The 22,733-nt window shown below is 39.5% G+C and overlaps 1 protein-coding gene across 1 annotated transcript in view; it reads right to left on the bottom strand.

Moving 5' to 3' along the window:
* Window positions 1-22,733, bottom strand: part of Gphn (gephyrin) — a 435,141-nt gene that overhangs the window by 185,038 nt on the left and 227,370 nt on the right. Inside the window, exon 6 of the mRNA XM_031357728.1 lies at window positions 7,530-7,600. Within this exon, the coding sequence (XP_031213588.1) occupies window positions 7,530-7,600 (71 nt within the window). The remainder of the gene's footprint in view (window positions 1-7,529; window positions 7,601-22,733) is intronic.

Genomic DNA, 22,733 nt, shown 5'->3' with positions numbered 1-22,733 from the left:
TAGCCTTGTAAACAAATATATAAACTGGTGACAGTCAAACTGATTCTTTTTGGGGAGAGTGTTTCTCTGTATAGCCCTGGCTGTCCTGAAACTCACTTTGTAGATCAGGCTGGCCTTGAACTCAGAGATTCACCTGCCTCTCTCTGCCTCCTGAGTAGTCGAATTAAAGGCATTTGTTACCACTACCACCGGGTGTCATGTTGGTTCCTATTTCTGGACTTGTATTTCTTCCTACTTTTTGGTCTTGCATTTCTATCCATCTCAAGAAAGAGTCATATCTGAAACATCTTTTTAATGTGAAAAGTGAAACAATTACAGCATATAATATTTTCCGTATGTTAGAGGTTCTGGTGCTTAGATGAATGCACATTATGCTTTCAAAGTATAATTTTGATATACCTTTGGATTTATTTGTGTTTTATATAGAAAGAATCAGAAAGGCATGAGAGTTTCTAATGTTTTGCTGGAGCAACACTTGGATCTAACAATCCTCATTAAAGAAAATGTTATATATCTACACAATGAAATATTACTAAACTATTAAAAATAAAGACATCATGAATTTTGCAGGCAAATGGATGGAACTTGAGAATAATGTCCTATGTGAAGTAACCCAGTCCCAAAAGGATATGCATGGATATTATAAGTGGATATTATCCATAAAATACAAGAACTATGCTATACTCCACAGACCCAAAGAAACTGAACAAGAAAGCCCAAGTGAGAATGCCAGAATCTGGCTTAGAAAAGGAAATAAAATAGTCATAAGAGGCAGAAGGAAGGATGGAACTGGGAGGGAAGAAGATGGGGAGGCAAAGAGGCAGGGTTCAGGAACAGGTGTGGAGAAGGACAGAAGAGATGGCTGGATGGTCATGAAAATGAATGGAATTCTGCAACTGACAGGGGTGAAGAGGAGGGGGGCACCTCCAGGACGAGACAGAGACCTGGTGACTTTAGCTGTGACTCACTACATTGGGAATGTGGAACCTGAAGAGGCCACTTCCTGTAGCTAGGCAGGAACCCCAGTGGAGCAATAAGACACCAACCCACCCACAAAACTTTCAATCCCAAACTTATCCTGCCTACAAGAAATAAAGGAACAGGGGAAGGAGCAGAGACTGAGGGAATGGCCACCCAATAACTGGCCCAACTCGAGACTCACCCAAAACACCAATTCCTGACACTATTATTGATACTCTGTTATGCTTGCAGGCAGGATGGGAGGTTGCCTCAGACAGATACAGACACCACAGTCAAACAGTGGATGAAGCTTGGGGACTTTTATGGAAGAATACGAGGAAGGATTGTAGCCCAAAAGGGATAGGAACTACACAGGAAGACCAACAGAATCAACTAACCTGAACCCTTGGTGCTCTCAGAGTCTGAATTAAAAACCAAAGGCTCGAGCCGCGTATGTAGCAAAGGATGGCCTTGTTGGATATCAATCGGAGAAGAGTCCCTTGGTTCTGGGAAGGGTTGAAGCCCCAGGGTACGAGAAAGCCAGGGGGGGTGGTGAGGAGGGAGTGAGTGAGTGGGTGAGTGGGTGGGTGGGGAAGCACCCTCATAGAAGCAGGGGGAAGGAGGATGGGATAGGGGGTTTCCAGAGGGGAAACCAGAAAAGGGGATAACATTTAAAATGTAAATAAATAAAATATCCACTAAAAAAAAAAATACATGGGCTGGACCTAGGCCTCTCTGCGCATATGTAGTAGATGTGCAGTTTGGTCTTCATATAGGGCCTGTGTGACTAGAGTGGGGGCTATCCAAAAGCTGTTGTCTGTACATGCTATATGTTCTTCTAGCTGGGCTGCCTTATTTGGCCTCAGTGGGAGAAGAAGTGACTAGCCTTGCAAAGACCATGCCAGGGTTAAGAGGTACCAGGATGCTCCTACACACTCAGAGGAGAAAGAAAGGGGGAAAATTGAAATTGAAGTTGAAATCAATCCCAGGGGTGATTGGGAGGGGGCAGTGAGCAGGATGTAAAGTAAGGAAAAAAATTAAATTAAAAAAAAAAAAGAAAAAAATCAGTTTTCTTTGTTGAGACTGAAATTTTATTACCAAAGGGTATAAAGACTAGTATAGCTACCAAATAACACTATGCAAACAGTAAAAATAGAAATAAAGTTATATAGAGTTGTGAATAGAAATAAATATAATCTTTTTTTCATGTGCCATTATTACCTATAATACATCTTCAAAAAACATAGGCAAGGAGTTGTAACCAGAATATAGACCTTATTGTGTCTGGGAAATAGGTGGAATTCTTTCTCTCTCATATTAAAGCAACAGCTTAATAAAGTCTACAAAGTGTAGAAATATCTTAAAAAATTTAGAAGCATTAATGCCATAGCTTGAAGGATGCCTAATCCTATGACGTTGCTTACCATTTAAACAATATGTATTGTTTAAATATATATTTAAACCTGGCAGTGGTGGTGCACATCTATAATCCCACTGCAGTGGTGGTGCACACTTTTACCCAGGAGGCAGAGGTAGGCAGATTTCTGTGAGTTCCAGGCCAGCCTGGTCTAAAGAGCTAGTTCTAGTATAGCCAAGGCTATACAAAGAAATCCTGTCTTGAAAGAAACAAAAAACAAAAAAACAAAACAGAAAACCAACCAGCAAAACAAACAACTGAAAAGCAGTATACTGTAAAGAATATAATCTTGATGAAACAGAGGTTTGCTATTTTCTTTTAGCATCTAGGAGGCTATCTCCAGACATCAGAGTGTCATGTCTGATAAAGTATTTCTATGTACTGGGATTTTTGACTACCAAATACCCTGAAAACTCTTGCTACCAAAGGCTCAGGCTGGCATTCCTCATCAGCAATGATCTGCCACTGTGTTTAGAACAGGATGGTAACATGTGCTTGGTTCTAAATGAGAAGACAATGAAAACTCTCTCATAGGTACATCGTATGTCCTGCCCTATGAGCTTTCCCTTTCATAATTTTAATCCACATCACCTCCCTGTATAAATAATAACTATAACACCTTTCAGTGAGTTCTGTGAATCCTTGTGACTTAGTATGTGGTTTTAGGAATCACTTGAAGTTTAAGTATTCATTAATAAGGCTCATCTTTTGGAATGTTTCAACTTTGTAGCTGGCTGAAGAAAATGAAAAAAAAAAAATCATGTACAAACCATAAGATCTTCCAAAGGCCTGTGATTTGTCAGCACAACCTATACCTCTATGTTGTATCTCAGAAATACTTATACATTTACTTTTCTAACTCCTGGAAAATGGTATGATTACATATTCAGGAAGAAAAGCTATGGAAACTTGTATAAAGGAGACATGGATACATGGGGTAATTGAAGTAATTCAGGGAATTTAAGGGTGTGTATTAAAGTAAAATATATCTATGTCCATCCAAAGAACTCTCTCCTAGGATTAGAAATTGGCTGTGATCACATCCACCCTGGATGATTAAATTGGCTACGTGGGCATAAGAGGTTAAGTGGATACAAGCTACTCACGGGAAAGCAAGATAGGCTGAGTTAAGATACATTCAGCTTGCACCCTCTGAGGCATAAATTGTCTACAATAACTGTTCTATATGCCAACAAACAAGCCAGAAATCATAGAATACTAATATTCTGAAGGAGGAAAGGTTTCCATACATTAGGATTGATGTTGGTAATTCCTGAGGCTAAAAATAAGTTTTAGCATTTTGTTTAGAAATAATAACTTGGATAATAAAATAAATACTTCAAACTTTTGTCTTTCTCTTCACAGGGAAAAATTATGAAGGGCTCTTATATGCCTTTATGAGTATCTCATCACACTCAATATGGGAAGGCAGATGAGAACTATTCTTACTAGTTGGATTTTTTTCACTTTTGTAGGAAAGGGGTACTTGGACAAAGACACTCATATAATATTTTTTTAACCTGATACAGTGGCACAACAGAGTGAGTGTCAGAATAGGAGACAATTTCTAAGCAAGAGGATGTTAAATATATCTTACTTTGCGGGGAGAGGGGAAGTCAGAATTCCTGATGTTTGCTTTTGCTCTTACTGCATCTGGACAGACTAGACTTGATAGTGGATGGTAGGATGTGGCCTAATTGGAGAGACAGTCCACTAGCTCTTTATCTGTGAATAGGTGTGCATTGAGTGGGAGGTGCTATCAGGAGTGTCTAACCTATGCCATGCATGCTTCATTGAGAATAGTTACATATGCAGCTAAAAAAAAGACTTCTTAAAACTTTATTATTTTTTAAATGATTATATGGTTCTTGAATGTGAATTTTCTAGATGACAGTGTCTTGCTGCAACATAAAATGTTAGACCAATAGCACTAATTGTCAAAGATGTAAAACTTTGGAATGGTATAAATGAAAGGAGGAATGGAGGCCAAAAGTGGAAGAATTAAAGAAAAATTATGTAACGAGGAGAATTTTATATCAAAGTATTAAAGGAGGCTCAGAACAAGATAGGTAATGTTTAATATCACAAGTAAAATGAATATTTGAAATGGTAAATCCACATATTGCTCAACCAACATTTGGAAACTGACAAGCCTAGAAAGCTGAGCAACATCACTCTAGAAGAGATTCTGGTCACCTGACATAATGACACATCCTTAACTACTACTGTGAAGAGAACTCTTGTAGAGGAATTTTAATCCAGCAATCACATCCAAAGATCTTCTAGGCCTATGTGATCCAGTTGGAATGCAGAAACACCCTTAGTACACTCTTCAGTTCCTCTGTCTGGAATTCTTTAGCACATACCTTTAATCCTGAACAATGATGTCTAATTAAGGGGGAGACAAAGTGACAAATCAAAGAATGGTTTCACAGAATGAGGCAGAGATAGCATGGTATATACTTACTAATAAGTGAATATTAGCCAAAAAAAGTACAGAATACCCAGGATACAACCAACAAAACTCAAGAAGGTTAACAAGCTGAAGGATCCAAGTGAGGATGCCTAAATCCCACTTGGGAGGGAGAAGAAAGCAGTCATGGCAGGGGGTGGTAGGAGCAGAGGGAGGGAGGGACCTGAGTGGGGTAAGGGGATAGGGAGGGGAACGAGGGTACAGGATGAAGCCCTGAGAGCCAGCAGAAATAATGAAAATAGGCAACCTCAGGAAGTAGGAGGTAGGGGGACCCTCTAGAATGTACTGGAGACTTAGGACTTAGTGAGAGACTCTCAGGACTCAAAGGGAGGGAACTTGGATGAAGTACTCTACAGTGGGAAGGGGGAACTCATAGAGTCTACCTGCAGTGGAGTGACAGCACATCATGTGGAGGGATGGGGTTGCCATCCCACAGTCAAAAGCTCTGACCCAGAATTGTTCCTGTCTGAAAGAACTGCAGGGACAAAAATGAAGAAAAGCATGACAGAAAGGAGGTTCAGTGACAGGCCAAAATTGGAACCCAACTCAAGGAGAGGACTGGGACCCTGACACTGTTACTGATACTGTGATGTGCTTGTAGACATGAGCCTACCATGGCTGCCCTCTGAGAGGCCCACCAAGCAGCTCAAAGAGTCAGATGCAGATACTAGCACCCAACCAATGGATGGAAGCTGGGGACCCTTGTGGTTGAATTGGGGAAAAGCTGGAAGAAGCTGAGGAGGGTGACCCTAGAGGAAGACCAGCAGTCTCAACTGACGTGGATCCTGAGATCTCTTAGACACTTAGCCACCAACCAGGCAGCATACACCAGCTGATATGAGGCCCCTGACACATGTACAGCACAGGACTGATTGCCTAGTATGGCCTCAGTGAGAGAAGATGCAACTAATCCCCAAGAGACTTGAGGCCCTAAGGAGTGGGGAGGGGCCTGGTAGGTTGGGATGGAAACATCCTCTTGGAGATGGTGGGCAGGGGGAGGAGGTATGGGATGGGGAACAGTGGGGGCGGCAGACCTGAAGGGGGATGAAGTCTGGACTGTAATAAAGGATTAAAGAATAAATTAAAAAAAAAAAAACAGGAAATGAGAGCTCAGTTCAGTCAGTTCAGGTAAGTGGAGTTGAGTTTGGTGAGTCAGCTGGGAGTTAGTGTAGTGGTGCTGTGCAGTGAAGTTGAATGTAGTTCAGTGCAGGTCAGCAGAGGCAGTTGAAGCCAGAGAATAAGGAGCCAGAAGATTAGAACAAATTGCCAGAGATAGTTTGAGACCAAACAGAGCAATTCAGTGAGAAGATGAGAGAAGCCAGATAGAGTCAGTCAGCTTGGAGAGGAGTTTGAGCCAGGACAGCTGAGTTGAACCAGCCAGCCAGAGTCAAGAAATGACTAGAAAGGATGAATTTATTTAGCAGTGAGTCTCCCAGATGACAATTACATCTGGCAAAGAAAAGTTACTTTTAGAAATTCCAGTAATTCAGTATTTTTCTGACCTTACTTTAATCCAAAAACTTTGGAGTTTATTTTTCCAGTTATACTATTTCTACATCTATATATGCTATAATGGCATTGCTATTACTATAGCAGTACTGCTATTGTTGGCCAAATATATTTGGAAAGTAAATTAGAGCCTCCTTAAAGGTGTAAAACCAACAGAAAATGATTGACCAACAAAGAACTAGAAATTGTTTCAGGGAATTTCTGATATACAGTACTGCATCACTGTCACATAGTATAAACAACAAGAGGTCAAGGTGATAAATGAATAACTTACAAGTAAAATATGAAACTATACCCTTTAAAGGGTAGATTACATGTTTCTCTAAATCTAACTATACTTCATGTTCCCGCTTGCAAATCAGGCATATTCTCCTTAATAATATTGCTGTGTTAAGTGATATAAATGTTAGAGTAAGTACTACTCTAAGTAATGTTAATTGTTTGGCAAAAGTCCTTACCCAAAGACTATACCATATCATATCATATGTAGTGCAGGACTAATTATCACTCAGAAAGAGTCTAGCCTTGCCTTTAGTTACTAGAAGGGAGACTTTTAGTATTCTAGACTGTCTGAAGGTGTTCTTGTTTGCCAGAGGACTTTGGCAACCAAACTGCCTAACAAATATGAATTACAATGCAGGTTTGACATTGCTTTGCCTCTGAAAGATATTGGAGACTAAAGAGATAAAGACTAAAATTCAGCCATGTATAACCACGTAGACATAAGTTTAAAAGAAAAAACAAACACAGAAACAAATACAACAAACATAATAGCACAAATTAGAGTCTCTGACTGGCAATATTCTAGTGTACTGTCACAATAGTGTATTATGGAGATAAATAAATTCATGAATACCAAGAAAGAAGACAAAGGAAGCTCTGCATCTCATATGTTTACATGGACCCCAATCTACTTCTCTTGGTTCATTTTATAAACCATAACTGTATGTATGCACTGTATTAGTAAGTCCTATGATCCTTTCTAATGATTTTTCCTAATTCTATGAAATTTGAGGGGCTGTTTGGGAATATCTTGAATTTGTGATTAGTGTTAGCAGTGAGCAGCTTTCTGGTGTATCCAACTTTTTGGTTGTTTACTCTCACAGTTGGTTAAAAGTCGATTCATAAAATGTCATTCATTAAAGTCCATCCATTTAGTGTAAAGAATGCTTACCTGAGATCCTTTCTTGCTACCAGGTAGGTTAATTATCAGAGTTTTCCCCCTTATTCCACACACTGGTCTGAAAAGAAGGAGAAAGAAGATTGAATAATGAATTACAACAAATATTTAACAAAGGCCAAACATACTGTAAATATATGAAGGAAACTATTATAGGAATAAAATGTTACAGTAAACGATTAGGAATTGTTATACAAATTGGACATTCTGATTGATGTTTTTATAGTAGTGACTAGAACAATAAATTTTAAAAAAGCATTGAATATGGAATGAGAATAAGGTAACTATTTTAAAGTAATCTTACCTCTGTACAACAGCCTTTTTAAAAAAAATTTAGCATTTATAAATTATAAGGATTCAAGGACACATTTCATTAATATGTCTAATATAGTAATATTGATGTTCAAAAGTCTAAATTAGAAAGCATTCAAGAATTGGGTTTTTATTTGCACTTTAACTTCTCAATAAGTCTAGAAAGTAAATTTCACACATGAATTGCTGTGGGGAAAAAAAAACCCAAAAAAGCTTGGTCATACACAGAACCATTGATAGAAGTAACAGTTGTTTTAATATAGAAAGGTCTTTGAGGTATCATTTTCAATTTCTTTTAAAAATGTTTTACTTTTGAGATTATTTAATTACAATGCTTACACTGTCCCTTTTTTCCCTTGAACCATCCTTCATAATACCTCTCTACTCTCCTTCAAATTCATGGTCTGTTTTTTCTCAGCTCCTCCTGCACCATGTCTACATGGATGCTGTCATACTCCTGCCTTGATAATAATGGACTGAACCACTGAACCTGTAAGCCAGCCCCAATTAAATGTTCCCCTTATAAAAATTGCTTTGGTCATGGTATCTGTTCATAGCAGTAAAACCCTAACTAAGAGAGAAGTTGGTACCAAGAGTTGGTAGGCCTGACCATGCTTTTGTTTGGAAGAATGTGTATATCGGAAATCAGTAGAATGCTTTAAGTAGTGCTTAACAGGCTATCCTAGTAGGAATATGGAAGACTTTGTTTTTGAGAGTTCTATATCTTCATCTGAAGGCTTCAAGGAGAAGACTGACTCCCATGTGGTTAGAATGAGGGTCTAATTGTCCACCCCTACAGTGACACACTTCCTCCAACAAGGCCACACCAACTCCAACAAGGCCACACATCCTAATAGTGACACTTCCTTGGCCAAGCATATTCCAACCACTACATTCCATTTCCTTAACATGTTTAATTCCTTGAACATAAGATTCAGCTCCATCCATTTCACTTCCTGGTGCTTCTTTATTACTTGAACCATACATTTTATATTTTTCCTTTCTCAGATTACTTCCTTTCATTACAATGCTCTTCATAAGACTAAAGCAGAGGCTCCCAGCACAGAAATTGAAGAGCTCTGCCTGGTCTGGCCTCAGTGGGAGAAGATGTGCCTAATCCCCCAGAGACTTTAGGCTCCAGGGAAGGGGGAGGCCTGGTGGTGGGTGAGAGGAAAACACCCTCTCAGAGGAAAGTGGGAGGAGAAATGGAAATAAGAAACTATGGTAAGGGATTTCAATGGCTGGAATGTAAATAAATAAAAAAAATAATTTTTAAAAAAGACTAAAGCAGAGAACAAAGTCTCTACTGGACTTTTTTTTTGTTTGTTTGTTTTTTTGAGACTTCCTTTGTCAATGCAATTAATATAAATCTCTTTAGATTTAGGTAGATTCTTCAGGCAAGGTCAAAAGCAGCCACATTCTTCACCAAAATACCACACAGTTTGTAGGTCACATACTGAAATTTTTCTCCACTGAAACCACCTGGGCCAGGTCTGCACAACTACAATCCAGAAATGGAGGGCACACTTGTGATCCAGATATTAGGGCTGGAAGACACTGTCTTTTGATCTGAATCTTCAATGGTTATGAAACGCTTAGGCCCAGGAATGGTGGTACACATCTTTATTCCCACAATATAAGAGACAGAGCCATGGAGATCTCTCAGTTCAAGGTCAATTTACAGAGCAAGTTCCAGTACAGTCAAGTGTAGGCAATGAGGGAGTTGGAAAACAGAAAGCTGGTAAAAGAATAACAGGGGCCATGTTCTAGCCCCAGCAAGCAGAACTCAACAGTTTTGGCCATGGCTCTGGGTTTAGAATCAAGAATAGAAAGGACTACTATGACACTTGATGCTAGTTTAGATGGAGCTAAGAAATTAGCAGTGATTAAGAAGAGACCAGCATTACTGAGGTGAAATCTTCTGGGAAATGTTTCCTGAGAGCACAAAGAGGCTGTGCCCCAGAGATTGCCAAGGTTGTACCTCATGCTGCAGCTATACTTGGTAATGTGTAACAATCACCCAGGTGTGCTGGATTTGAAGGTCTGTGCTGGAGAGCATCTGTGGCTTGGCACTGTGAGAGGTCATAGAAGGTATTGATGAAGGTGCAGCCTCGGTTGCAGTTGATGGGCCAGGACTGAAGGGCTCATTCAAAGTTGGCACACTGAAGAGAGTCTATTGGTGGAGTCTTCTTGCAGCAGAAGAGTCCAGTGTATTGGAAATGCCAATATCATGAGATGACCACCAAGAACAGCAACAGCAGTGGAGTGGAGTCAACCAGATCCTAGAGTACTACAGATGGCAGAGCTGGAGAAGTGATGCAAGCCCTTTGGAGAAGTCCAGAAGATCATGTGTGGATCCCAGTCACTGGAACAAGGAGCTGTGAAGCTGAAGTTGCCTTGGAGGCCCCAAGATGTTAAAGATGCCAGAGCTGTGGAATACTTGCAGAGGAAAGCTGATATCAGGGAGTGGAACCAGTCCAGAAGGAAAAGTTTATTGTAGTTAACAAAGATGAAAAAGAAGTTGGAGATCTGAAGACTGCTTTGACATCAGGCATGGAGATGCAGAGTTCAGAGTGTGCCCAGTTGGTTTCTTGTCTTAATTTGGGGATTAAAGTTAAGTGGTTAAATGAATCTCAGAAGAGACTGAACTTTTAACATTGTTGAGACTGCTATAGATAATGGGCACTTTGGAAGTTGGACTAAACATATTTTTTATTATTCTATGGCCAGGCATGGCTCCTATAGACTCATGTGTTTGAACAAGCTGATGGGAGCCAGAGAGTGGAATGAGGTGGCTTGAATATGGTTGGCTCATGGAGTGGCATTATTTGGAGGTGTGGCCATGTTAGAGGAAGTGTGTCACTGAGGGGATGGGCAATGAGACCCTCCTCCTAACCATGCGGGAGCCAGCCTTTTCCTACCTGCCTTTAGATGAAGATGTAGAACCCTCATCCCCTCCTGCATCATGTCTGCCTGCCTGGATGCTGCCATATTCCCTCCTTGATGATAATGGACTAAAACTCTCTGAGCCAGCCACAATTAAATGTTGTCTTATAAGAGTTGCCTTAGTCATGGTGTCTGTTCACAGCAGTAAAACCCTAAGACACTAACAAAAGTAAATCCAAAGTACTGCTGGGATTATTAAAGTCCCACCTTGACCCCTAACTCCAGGGTTTTGTGTTTACAGGCCAAAAATACTTAACATTAACTTATATCTCAATTCTCATATATAAGACTTATACTCTTTTGAATTATATTATATAAACAAGAATATAAAATAATAATAATATTGATTAGTGGGAAATAATTTCTTTTAGAAATATTTTTTTTCATATGTATGTGTGTGGTATACATGCCTGTGCACTTACATGAGTGCAGGTGCATGTGTGTACAAGTGTATATGAAGGCCCGAAGCTAAAATTTGCTCACTTCCTTGATAGTTTTCCATTGTATTTATTAAGGAAGGGTCTTCTGCTGACAGTTCCATAAGCTACATGCTTTTAATATACATATATGCATATCATTAAATATATATTCATCTATATATGCCACTTCCAAAAACATACATTTAGAGCGTGTGTGTGTGTGTGTGCGCGTGTGTGTGCAGGTGCACAGGATTCTAGCATGAAGTGTATTTCTTTTGAAATCTGATCAGTAGCTGTTATACAGCATTGTTTTCTGAGCCACAATCCCCATCAGATCAGTTGTGACTACTTAAAAGATTCTCAGGATTGGGTCTTTTGGCTGTTTTGATGTTCTCTAAGAGGAGTGGCCGGGGAAGGTCATTACATCTTTGTCTGATCACAGTCACTGGCCTTACCTCTTAGCTAATTGTATATAATTCTAACCTAAGTGTAAGTAGCTTTGCGGGTCACGGTAGGTGCTAGCGTATACAGAATGTGTAAGATTAGTTGAAAGAGGGAATTAAATTATGCAGCTACTGGGAGGTCATTATCCACTGGTTCTAAGACTGTTGATTTTTACCAAATTTATGTATGTGTAGCCATAAAGTATGTTTTATATTTTTCAATGTTTATACAAAGCCTTTGGTTTGTACAATGTAGGAGAATTAGTTATAACAGTACTTTTATTTATAATAAAAGAATATTAGTAACATGTAACTGTTAAGTACATCTGCACTACTGAATTAAGAAAAGAAAATTCTAATCCTTGTTTGCTCAGAACTCCTGCATTCTATGGAATTTTATCAAATGCTTTTGTGAGACTTTGCTGTGTGACTGTCTCCTAGTAACATCAGAAGCTACACTCAGTCTCAACAATATGACCACCTACATGTTAACTGAAAATGGATGAAACCAATGAACATGCTAAGTCCTTAGCACTACACAAGAACTACAGGCAAATGAGTAAGGTGGGAGTGGGAAAGATGGCTTTCCACAAAAAAGAGCACGCCCACTGCTTGTCTAGGGCAAAATGGTCAACACTGTAAACATATATACAAGCAACATTATATGGACCCAATAAGTTATATTGGGAACACACACACATTCATGCAACAATAATTGATGGAAAAAATGTTAATGAATTTTAAGGAAAGATGAATGGGAGTACATGAGAGAACTTGAAAGAAAAGGGAAGGGAGAAATTTGGCCAGGCAATAGTGGCATGTGCCTTTATTTTTCTTATCTTTATTTTTTTATTGGATATTTTCTTTATTTACATTTCAAATGTTATCCCCTCTCCCAGTTCCACCCCCTCCCGGAAACTACCTATCACATCCTCCCTCCCCCTGCTTCTATAAGGGTATTCCTCCACCAACCCACCCACCCACTCCCACAACCCTGACCGCAATTCCCCTATGCTGGGGTATCTATGGAGCCTTCACATGACTAAGGACCTCTCCTTCCATTGGTGCATGACAAGGCCATCCTCTGCTATATATGCAGCTGGAGCCATGTGTACTCCCTTTGTTGATGTCTTAGTCCCAGGGAGTTCTGGGGGATCTGGTTGGATGATACTGTTGTTCTTCCTATGGAGTTGCAAACCCCTTCAACTCCTTCAGTCCCTTTTCTAACTCTTCTATTTTGGACCCCGTGCTCAGTCCAATGGTTGGCTGCTAGCATCTGCTTCTGTATTTGTCAGGCTCTGGCAGGGCCTCTCAGGAGACAGTCATATCAGGCTCCTTTCAGCATGCACTTCCTGGCATCCACAGTCTGGGTTTGGTAACTGTATATGGGATGAATCCCCAGGTGGGACAGTCTCTAGGTGGCCTTTCCTTTAGTCTCTGCTCTACACTTTATCTCCTTATTTGCTCCTGGGAGTATTTTGTTTTCCTTCTAAGAAGGACAGAAACAACCACATGTCGGTTTTCCATCTTACTGAGCTTCATGTGGTCTGTGAATTGTATCCTGGTTATTTGGAGCTTTTGGGCTAGTATCCACTTATCAGTGAGTGCATACTATGTGCTTTCTTTTGTGATTGGGTTGCCTCACTCAGGATGTTATTTTCTAGTTCTATCTATTTGCCTAAGGATTTCATGAATTCATCAAGTAATAAATAAAAACTAGGAACAAAATGAAAATGAACACAAACACACACGCAAGAATAAATAAGTAGCTTAATGATGCACCTCAAAAAGTTGGAAAACCAGGAGCAAACCAAATCCAGTTGATGGCAAGAAATAGTAAAAATCAGAGCAGCAATCAATGAAAAAAGCAAAACAACAATAACAAATCTAAGATATGGTTCTTTGAAAAGATAAACAAGATTGATATACTCTTGGACCCCATGACCAAAAGAAAGAAAAAGAGGCCCCAAATTAACAGAATCAGAAATAGACATGGAAACATGACAATGTATAACAAGGAATTCATAATATTGTAAAGGAATATGTTAAAAACCAGTTTTCCATTAAGCAGGAAAACCTAGGTAATTTTCTGGATTCAGGCAAACTAGAGAAATTATAAGTCAACATCCAAAACAGATGCATAATAAATGAAAGTACTGCAATAAAAAGGTTTCCAGCTAAAAAAAAATTCTAGCACTAGACAGAGTCACAGCAGAATTTTACCAACATTCAAAGGTCTACAGCCATTCATTCTTAAACTATTCAATAAACAAACAAACAAACAAACAAACACAGAAGGAGCATTTCCAAACTCCTCCTACAAAGCTACTGTCACTCTAATAACCAAATTAGTGCAACAGACACAGAAAAAGAAGTTTACCGGGCAATAAACACAGACTCAAAAATATTCAATAAAGGCCCAACAAGCAGCTGAAAGAGTCACATGCAGATACTTAAATCCAATCAATGGACAGAAGCTGGTGACCCTTGTGGTTGAATTAGGGGAAAGCTGGAAGAAGCTGAGGAGGAGGGCGACCCTTCAGGAAGACTAGCAGTCTCAACTGACCTGGACCCGAACCAAACAGCATAGACCAGCTGATATGAGGCCCCCAACAGATACTGCAGAGGACTGCCACATCTGGACTCAGTCAGAGAATATGCACCTAACCCTCGAGAGACTTGGAACCCCTGGGAGTGGGGAGGTCTGGTGGAGTGGGAATGTGGTGGGGACATTCTCTTGGAGATGTGGGAAGGAAGTGTGGGATATGGAACAGTCTGAGGGTGGACTGGAAAGGGGATAAAGTCTGGACTGTAAAAAAAGATTAAAGACTAAATTAAAAAAAAAAAAAAGGAAAAGGCCATGAGGCCATGAGGCCTCAACCCTACAGGTAACTGAAAAAAGCTAGAGCAGAAGAGGCGATCTTCCCAGAGACGGGCACATTGTCTGTTCAGTCCCAAATGGTCAGTCCTGAAAGTATACATCAAGTAACAGTATATAAGCTGAACCAATTATATCTAGGGATACATATGTACAAATACAAATATGTGTGCAATAACAATTAGTGAAAAAAGAGGCCATGAATTTGAAGGTGTGCAGAGAGGAGTATAAGTGAGGGTTAGGGGAGAGGAAAGGGGAGGGATGATACTATATAATTAACTTCCAATCTCAATTTTTTTTTTAAAGTTAGGACCCTTCCCTTACTTCTGTTTTTCTTCTTCCCCTTTTTATTGGATATTTTCTTTACATTTCAAATGTTATCCCCTTTCCTGGTTTCCCCTCTGGAAACCCCCTATCCCATCCCCCCACCCCTGCTTCTATGTGGGTGCTCCCTCACCCACCCATGCACTCCTGCCTCCTCGCCCTGGCATTCTCCTTCACAGGAGCATCAAGCCTTCACAGGACCAAGGGCCTCTCTTCCCACTGATGTCTGACAAGGCCATCCTCAGCTACATATTCGGCTCGAGCCATGGGTCCCTCCATGTGCACTGTTTGGTTTGTGGTTTAGTCCCTGGGAGCTCTTGGTTATGGGGGAGGGTGGGGGGGGTCTGGTTGGTTGATATTGTTGTTCTTCCTATGGTGTTGCAAACCCCTTCAGCTCCTTCATTTATTTTACAAAGCATTTAATCACTTTTTTTTAAAAATTTTATTTAATATTTTTTTTTTACACTCCAGATTTTATACCCCGCCTGGTCTCCGCCCCTCTATCTCCATGAGGATGTCTCCCTGACCACTGCATTCCCTTCTTAGATCTATTAATTTGTGTATCTGGTGATTTGATATTAAAATTCTTTGTGATGTAAAGTAATGAGTTTGACATATGTCTAATGGGATGTTTGTACCTCAATAGTATTGAGCCAGGATAGAAAGACAGAAATTGTAGACAGGAGAAGAGAGTGAGTCTGTATATTCAGACACTGAATGGAGGCTCTCACTAGCTGAGAAGCAAGAATCACTACACAATTAGCATCAATTTTCAAGGCTGGTGATATAGAGTTAATATTCCCCTCATAGATATTATATGTTAGAATAAATAATCATGACAGAAGGCCTGAATGTATTTGGCCCTTTGGCTGGGCCTCATTTCTATCCTCACACATTACTTAAGATTCTTAAAACACATTGTACTGGCTGGTTTTGTGTCAACTTGACACAAGCTGGAGTTATCACAGAGAAAGGAGCTTCAGTTGAGAAAATGCCTCCATGAGATCCAGCTGTAAGGCATTTTCTCAATTGATCAAGGCAGGAGGGCCCCTTGCGGGTGGTACCATCCTGGAGCTGGTAGTCTTCGGTTCTATAAGAAAGCAAGCTAAGCAAGCCAGGGGAAGCTTGCCAGTAAGTAACATCTCTCCATGGTCTCTGCATCAGCTCCTACTTCCTACCTGGTGTGAGTTCTAGTCCTGACTTCTTTTGGTGATGAACAGAAAAATGAATTGTAACCACCAATGGTGGCAGAATCATAAATATCATTCCCTAAAAGTCATCTAGAGCCACTTTTTCATTTATTTCCCCCGTCAATTAAACTCCTAGGAAATACTGATCATTTCATTATTCTAAAGTTTTTTTTTTTAACCATTTCCAGCATTTATAAAAAACAAAAATGAAAACAAAAACAAAACTATACATACTTTTCAAACTGGCAGCTTTCAATTAGCCATATGCATTTAAGCATCTCCCATCTTTTTGTGATCTATTTCTTTTTATTTCTGAATAACATGATATTATATGGCTGCTCACAGTCGACTTTTCTTCAGCAAATGAAGTATGTTTTGGTTGATTCTAGGTTTAGGCTATTATTAATAAAAGTTTATAAGCATCAATATGCAGATTATATAAAACTCTATTTTCAATCAATGGGGTAAATAACTAGGATTTCCTTGTGCAATTCAGATAAATGATATCTTCAGGTATTGCAATAGAACCATTAAAAAGCAAAACAAAAGGATATAGAACTCAGCAAACAACCACTTAACTGAAACAAGTAGGCACTTGTAAAACACTCCACTATGCAGAATAATACATATTCTGCTCCAAAGAATATGGTACAGTCACCTAGAAAGAGTGTACACTGGATCACAATAAATTTGAAAGATTCATTTGTTCTCTTACTATGCTGATGGCAACTTAGAAGTTAAAAATAGAAAGACAAATAGGAAATACCTGGAAACTAAACAACACATTTGGGAATAATCTGTAAATCAAAGAATAAGGCTCAAAAGAAAAACATGAAAATATGAAAACAAAGTAACAGTCTATGGATGGGTTTTCATGTTTATATTACAAAACTCTGAAATCAATATAATCTTCCTCTTCAAGAATACAAGTGAAGAACAAAGCAAACCCAATCTAAAAAGGAGGAAAATATTAAGAAAGAAATCAAAATAAAATCCAGTAAGTTTTAAAACAGTAATAGATAAAAAAATTAACATTTGGTTTTTTAAAACCATCAAACTGAAATGGTTTAAGCAAGATGGAAAAATACAGAGATACTAACATTAAGAGTATAAGTGGAGGCTGAGATGCTGGCTTGGTTAATAACAAGAATGAAGATTTGAGTCCAAATCCTAACAACCTATATTTAAAAAGAAAAGTGCAGCATGGTGGCATGAACTTGTAGAATCCCACATTTAGGGAGACAGAAGTAGGCAGAACTCTGGGGCTTACTAGATAGGCAGTCAACCTTGCCTTCTTGAAACGTTTCAGTTCAGAAACAGATCATGACTCATAAACAAGATAGACAATGCCCAAGGAATGTCAATCGCCATTATCATTTGACTCCCACATACACACGTGCACTGTATATACATTCTTGTTTGCCTCCCTAAAATCAGGAGAGTAGCTCTGACCTTGAAGACAAAATGAAGAATAATCCACATGCACAAATCAGACAACTTCTATGAATTGGATGCATTTCAGTAGAGTACAAAATGTCCTATTTACGAGAAGCAAAGGAATACACTGCTTAAAGTTTCTAGAAAGGACATGTCCTAGCTAGTTTACTGCAGACAGAGTTATTTGGGAAGAAAAACTCTTAACTGAGAAAATGCTGCTATAAGACTTGCTTGTATGCAAATCTATATTGCATTTTCTTAATTAGTAATTGATGTGAAGGGCCACACCATTATGGGTGGACACCCCTGGGCAGGTGGTCCTGGGTTCCATAAAAAAGCATGCTGAGCAAGTCATTTGAAGCAACCTAGTAAGTAGCATTCCTCCATGGCCTCTGCATCAGCACTTGCCCCTAGGTTCCTGCCTTGAGCTTTTGTTCTGATTTTTTTCAGAAATGGAGTCTGACTTAAGAGTTTTAAGGTGAAATAAACTCTTTCCTTCCCACTTGTTTTTGGTCATGGTCTTTGCTCATAGCAGTAGAAATCCTAACCAAGATAGTGTGATTCTATGCCTGTTAAAATTTTAGGAGGCTGGAGAGATGGCTTAGTGGTTAAGAGTACTTGCTGATCTTTTAGAAAACTCAAACTCAGTTCTTAGCACCTATGTCAATTTTTAAAATTTAACATATGGTTTATACAAAGTCATGCAGGTAATTCAAGAGAAAAGAATATCTCATAATTCAGTTTAGAAAATCAGCATTAGTTTGACATTTAAATCAGACAAAGAATATAAAAATTAGTTTCAGTTTCTCTGTTCTATGATTGGTGAGAGTTGGGTATTGAAGTCTCCCACTATTTTGTGTAAGGTTCAATGTATGCTTTGAGCTTTAGTAAGGTTTCTTTTACAAATGTGGTTGCCTTTGCATTTAGGGCACAGATGTTCAGAATTGAGAGTTCATCTTGGTGGATTTTTCCTTTGATGAGTATGTACATTTACACGATGACATACTACTCAGCTATTAAAAACAATTTCATGAAATTCACAGGCAAATGGATGGAACTAGAAAATATCATGCTGAGTAGTACTCCATTGTGTACATGTGCCACCTTCTCTGTATCTATTCCTCTGTTGAGGGACTTCTGGGTTCTTTCCAGCTCCTGGCTATCATAAATAAGGCTGCTATGAACATAGTGGAACATGTGTCCTGATTTGTTGGAGCATCTTCTGGGTATATGCCCAGGAATGGTAATACCAGGTTCTCAGGTAATACTGTGTCCAGTTTTCTGAGGAGCTGCCAAAGTGATTTTCAGAGTGTTTGTACCAGCTTGCAATCCCATCAGTAATGGAGGAGTTTTCCTCTTTCTCCACATCCTTGCCAGCATCTGCTGTCACCTGAGTTTTTGATCTTAGCCATTCTGACAGGTGTGAGGTATAATCTCAGGGTTGTTTTGATTTGCATTTCCCTGATGACTAAGGATATTGAACATTTCTTTAGGTGCTTCTCAGCCATTCAGTATTACTCAAGTTGAGAATTCTTTGTTTAGCTCTGTATCCCATAGGGTTATTTGGTTCTCTGGATGATGAATTCATGAAGTTTTTAGGCAAATGGATGGGACTAGAAAATATCATCCTGAGTGATACAACTGAGGGAACAAAACAGTCATAGGAAGGAAAGGGGGGGAACTGTGAGAGAGAGAGGTAGGGGAGCAGAAAAAGGAGGGCAAGATCAGGTATTGGAAGGGAAACGAGAGAAGTACAGAGGTTCAGGAAATTGAATAGAAACATGTAGCAGTAGGGTATGGGTAACTGGGGGTAGCCATTAGAAAGTCTCAACCCAATCCCAAAAGAACACACATGGTATGCACTCACTGATAAGTGGATATTAGCCCTGAAGCCTGGTATAACCAAGACAAAAGTCACAGACCACATGAAGCTCAAGAAGGAAGACTATAGTGTGGATACTTTGGTCCTTCTTCAAAAGGGGATCAAAATACCCACAGGAGGAGATATAGAGACAAGTTTTGGAGCAGAAACTGAAGGTAAGGCCATCCAGTGACTGTCCCACCTGGGGATCCATCTCATATACAGTTACCAAACCCAGACACTATTGTGGATGACAACAAGTGCTTGCTGACAGGAGCCTAATATAGCTGTTTCCTGAGAGGCTTTGCCAGTGCCTGACAAATACAGAAGTGGATGCTCACAGCCATCCATTGGACTGAGCATAGAGTCCCCAATGGAGGAGCTAGACAAAGGACCCAAGGAACTGAAGGGGTTAACAGCTCCATAGGAGAAACAACAATATGAACCAACGAGTACCCCCCAGAGCTCCCAGGGACTAAACCACCAACCAAAGAGTATACAAGGAGGGACTCATGGCTCCAGCTGCATATGTAGCAGAGGATGGTCTTATGGGACATCAATGAGAGGAGTAGCCCTTGGTCTTGTGAAGGCTCGATGCCCCAGTGTAGGGAAATGCCAGGACAGGGAAAAAGGAGTGGATAGGTAAGTGAGCAGGGGGAGGGGGGAGGATCAGATAGGGGTTTTTTGTGGGGGAAATGAGGAAAGGGGAGAAAATTTGAAATGTAAATAAAGAAAATATCTAATAAAAAAGAAAAAATAGAAAATATCATTCTGAGTGAGGTAACCCAGACACAAAAGAACACACACGATATGTACTCACTGATAAGTATATATTAGCCCCAAAGCTCAGAATACCCACACTACAACCCACAAACCATATGGAGCTTAAGAAGAACGAAGGCCAAAGTGTAGATGCTTAAATACTATACACAGTAGGGAACAAAACAGTCATAGGAAGGAAAGGGGGGGAACTGTGAGAGAGAGAGGTAGGGGAGCAGAAAAAGGAGGGCAAGATCAGGTATTGGAAGGGAAACGAGAGAAGTACAGAGGTTCAGGAAATTGAATAGAAACATGTAGCAGTAGGGTATGGGTAACTGGGGGTAGCCATTAGAAAGTCCCAGACTCCAGAGAAGCGAGAGGCTCACAGGACCCAACAGTGATGACTTTAGCCAAAATACCCAATGAAGGGGAGATACAACCTGTAGAGACCACCTTGGTAGAAAGGCACAGCCCTCAATTGAGGGATGGGGCCACCCATGCATCTCAAAAATTTTAACCCAGAAATGGTCCTGTTCAAAGGAAAGACAGGGACAAAAAAAAATGGAACAGAGACTGAAGGAAAGGCCATCCAGAGACCACCCCACCTAGGGATCCATCCATCTGCAGACACCAAACCCCTACACTTTTGCTGATGCCAAGAAGCACTTGCTGACAGGAGCCTGGTGTGGCTGCTCCCTGTAACTTAGGATATGAGTATTCTTCCCCCTAGACTGCTATTTAAAAACTGTATTATAGGCACTTTCTAAGTTGAAAAGCAGCCTGAGGTGTAAGTAAGGCTTGTTCAGGTCTTCTCTGAGCTTACATTTTCTTCTAGGTTTACATGGTAATTTTTCAAACAAGACACATGATTCCTTGTGCAAACCCTAATACTAAAACAACTAGCTCCCAAATGGGTGATAAGAAAGACATTAAGGAAAACATAGGAACTGTCCTTATTAGTACCTTCTAAGGCATAAAAGCCAATGGAACTTGTGATACTGGGAGTCTGTTTATGCCGAAACTTCTACTATATAAAGTAGAAATACAGCATACAGAATGCCAAATAAGCCTGAAGGTGGTAAGACATGCCTTTAATCCCAGCACTCAGGAAGCAGAGGCAGGTGAATCCCTGTGAATTCAAGGCCAGCCTGGTTCACAGAGCAAGTTTTAGGACAGCCAGAGCTATACAGAGAAACCCTGTCTCGAAACACCAGGAAAGAAAAAATAAAAATCCCAGATACTTGAAGGTGTAAGTACTTATTGCTGACTTCTACAACCTGTTCTGTAGTGTAGTTGATCAAAATTAGTCATAACTTTTATCATTAAAATTTTCTCTGATAACTGTAATGTTACAAAATAATTATATTAGAATCTACCAGCTTTTATTTTTTCTATCATCTTTTTATAATCCAAGTATATCTGGTTTTGGTTAAGAGAAAATTAAAGCTCTTCAAGATAGTAGCTCTATTAATATAAATAATTTAAAATAACCCAGACTATTTTAACATCACACAATTTAATTCACTGATACAAAGATTTAAGTTTAGTTGATGCTATTCTTTTGACACTTTGTTTGTTTGTTTCTCTGTAATTCTGGCTATCCTGGAATTCACTCTGTAGACCAGGTTGGCCTTGAACTCAAGAGATCTATTTGCCTTCTGCCTTCCAAGCGCTGGGATTAAAGGTGCATACCCCCACTTCCTGGTACATTAGACACATTTTAAATCAGCATTAATGTGAAACATTTTTGGCAACAAAGGGAAAAATTGTATCCTCCACCACAAACATTGAGTGTATTTATTTTTATGAGTATGCACATTTAACCTTCATGAATGTCTGTACAGCACTTGATTGGCTGTTGCCCACAGATTCCCTGCATTTGGAATTACATTTATGAGCAACTATGTGAGTTCTGGGAATCGAAACTGAGTTCTTTGGAACAGCCAGTGCTCTCAACTTCTTCGAACTTCAGTGAATGTATGTGCTAGAGGTTTTATATTTAGTTTCTGACCAGATCAAAGCACAGAGACCAAGTTCCCAATAATAGGCAGTAGAACAAAGATATGACAAATATCTTATATATTATCAAATATGTTAGTTTTATGCTTTCATTAAAAACTAACTCAGACTTCATATTTTATTATATGTGCTAATATACATAAATTTTTATGTAATTGAAAAATTAACCAAATACTTAAAACAAAATTGGAAGAAGCAGTACATAGAATTATAATGGTAAATCTCTTTGCAAAAATCAACAACTAGCACTTATATTTTTATTAATTATCTACTGCTTATAATTTAGATATATATCAGTTTGGGGATGGTCTTGTGCACTCTGTACCCAGGTGCTGATTACTGTCCCCAGAGATCTGGTTGCATTCAGGACATTAGCTTTATCAAATATCTCCTGTCTCAATGTTGTGTAAACCTTACTTTCCATCACCTCTGATTGGTTAATAAAGAACTGATCAGCCAATAGCTAGGCAGGTGAGGAAGAGGTTGGATTTCTTATCCTAGAGAGGGTATCTAGGTGGGGATAAAAGAGAAGGAGAGGGAGAGGGAGGAGGAGGAGAGGGAGGCAAGGGAAGGTGAGGGGGAGGGGGAGAGGGGGAGAGAGGGGGG

Source organism: Mastomys coucha, unplaced genomic scaffold (genome assembly GCF_008632895.1).
Source record: "Mastomys coucha isolate ucsf_1 unplaced genomic scaffold, UCSF_Mcou_1 pScaffold6, whole genome shotgun sequence".
Taxonomy (NCBI): Eukaryota; Metazoa; Chordata; class Mammalia; order Rodentia; family Muridae; genus Mastomys; species Mastomys coucha.
Note: the sequence above shows the minus strand (reverse complement) of the source record. Positions and strands in the feature narration are given on the sequence as shown.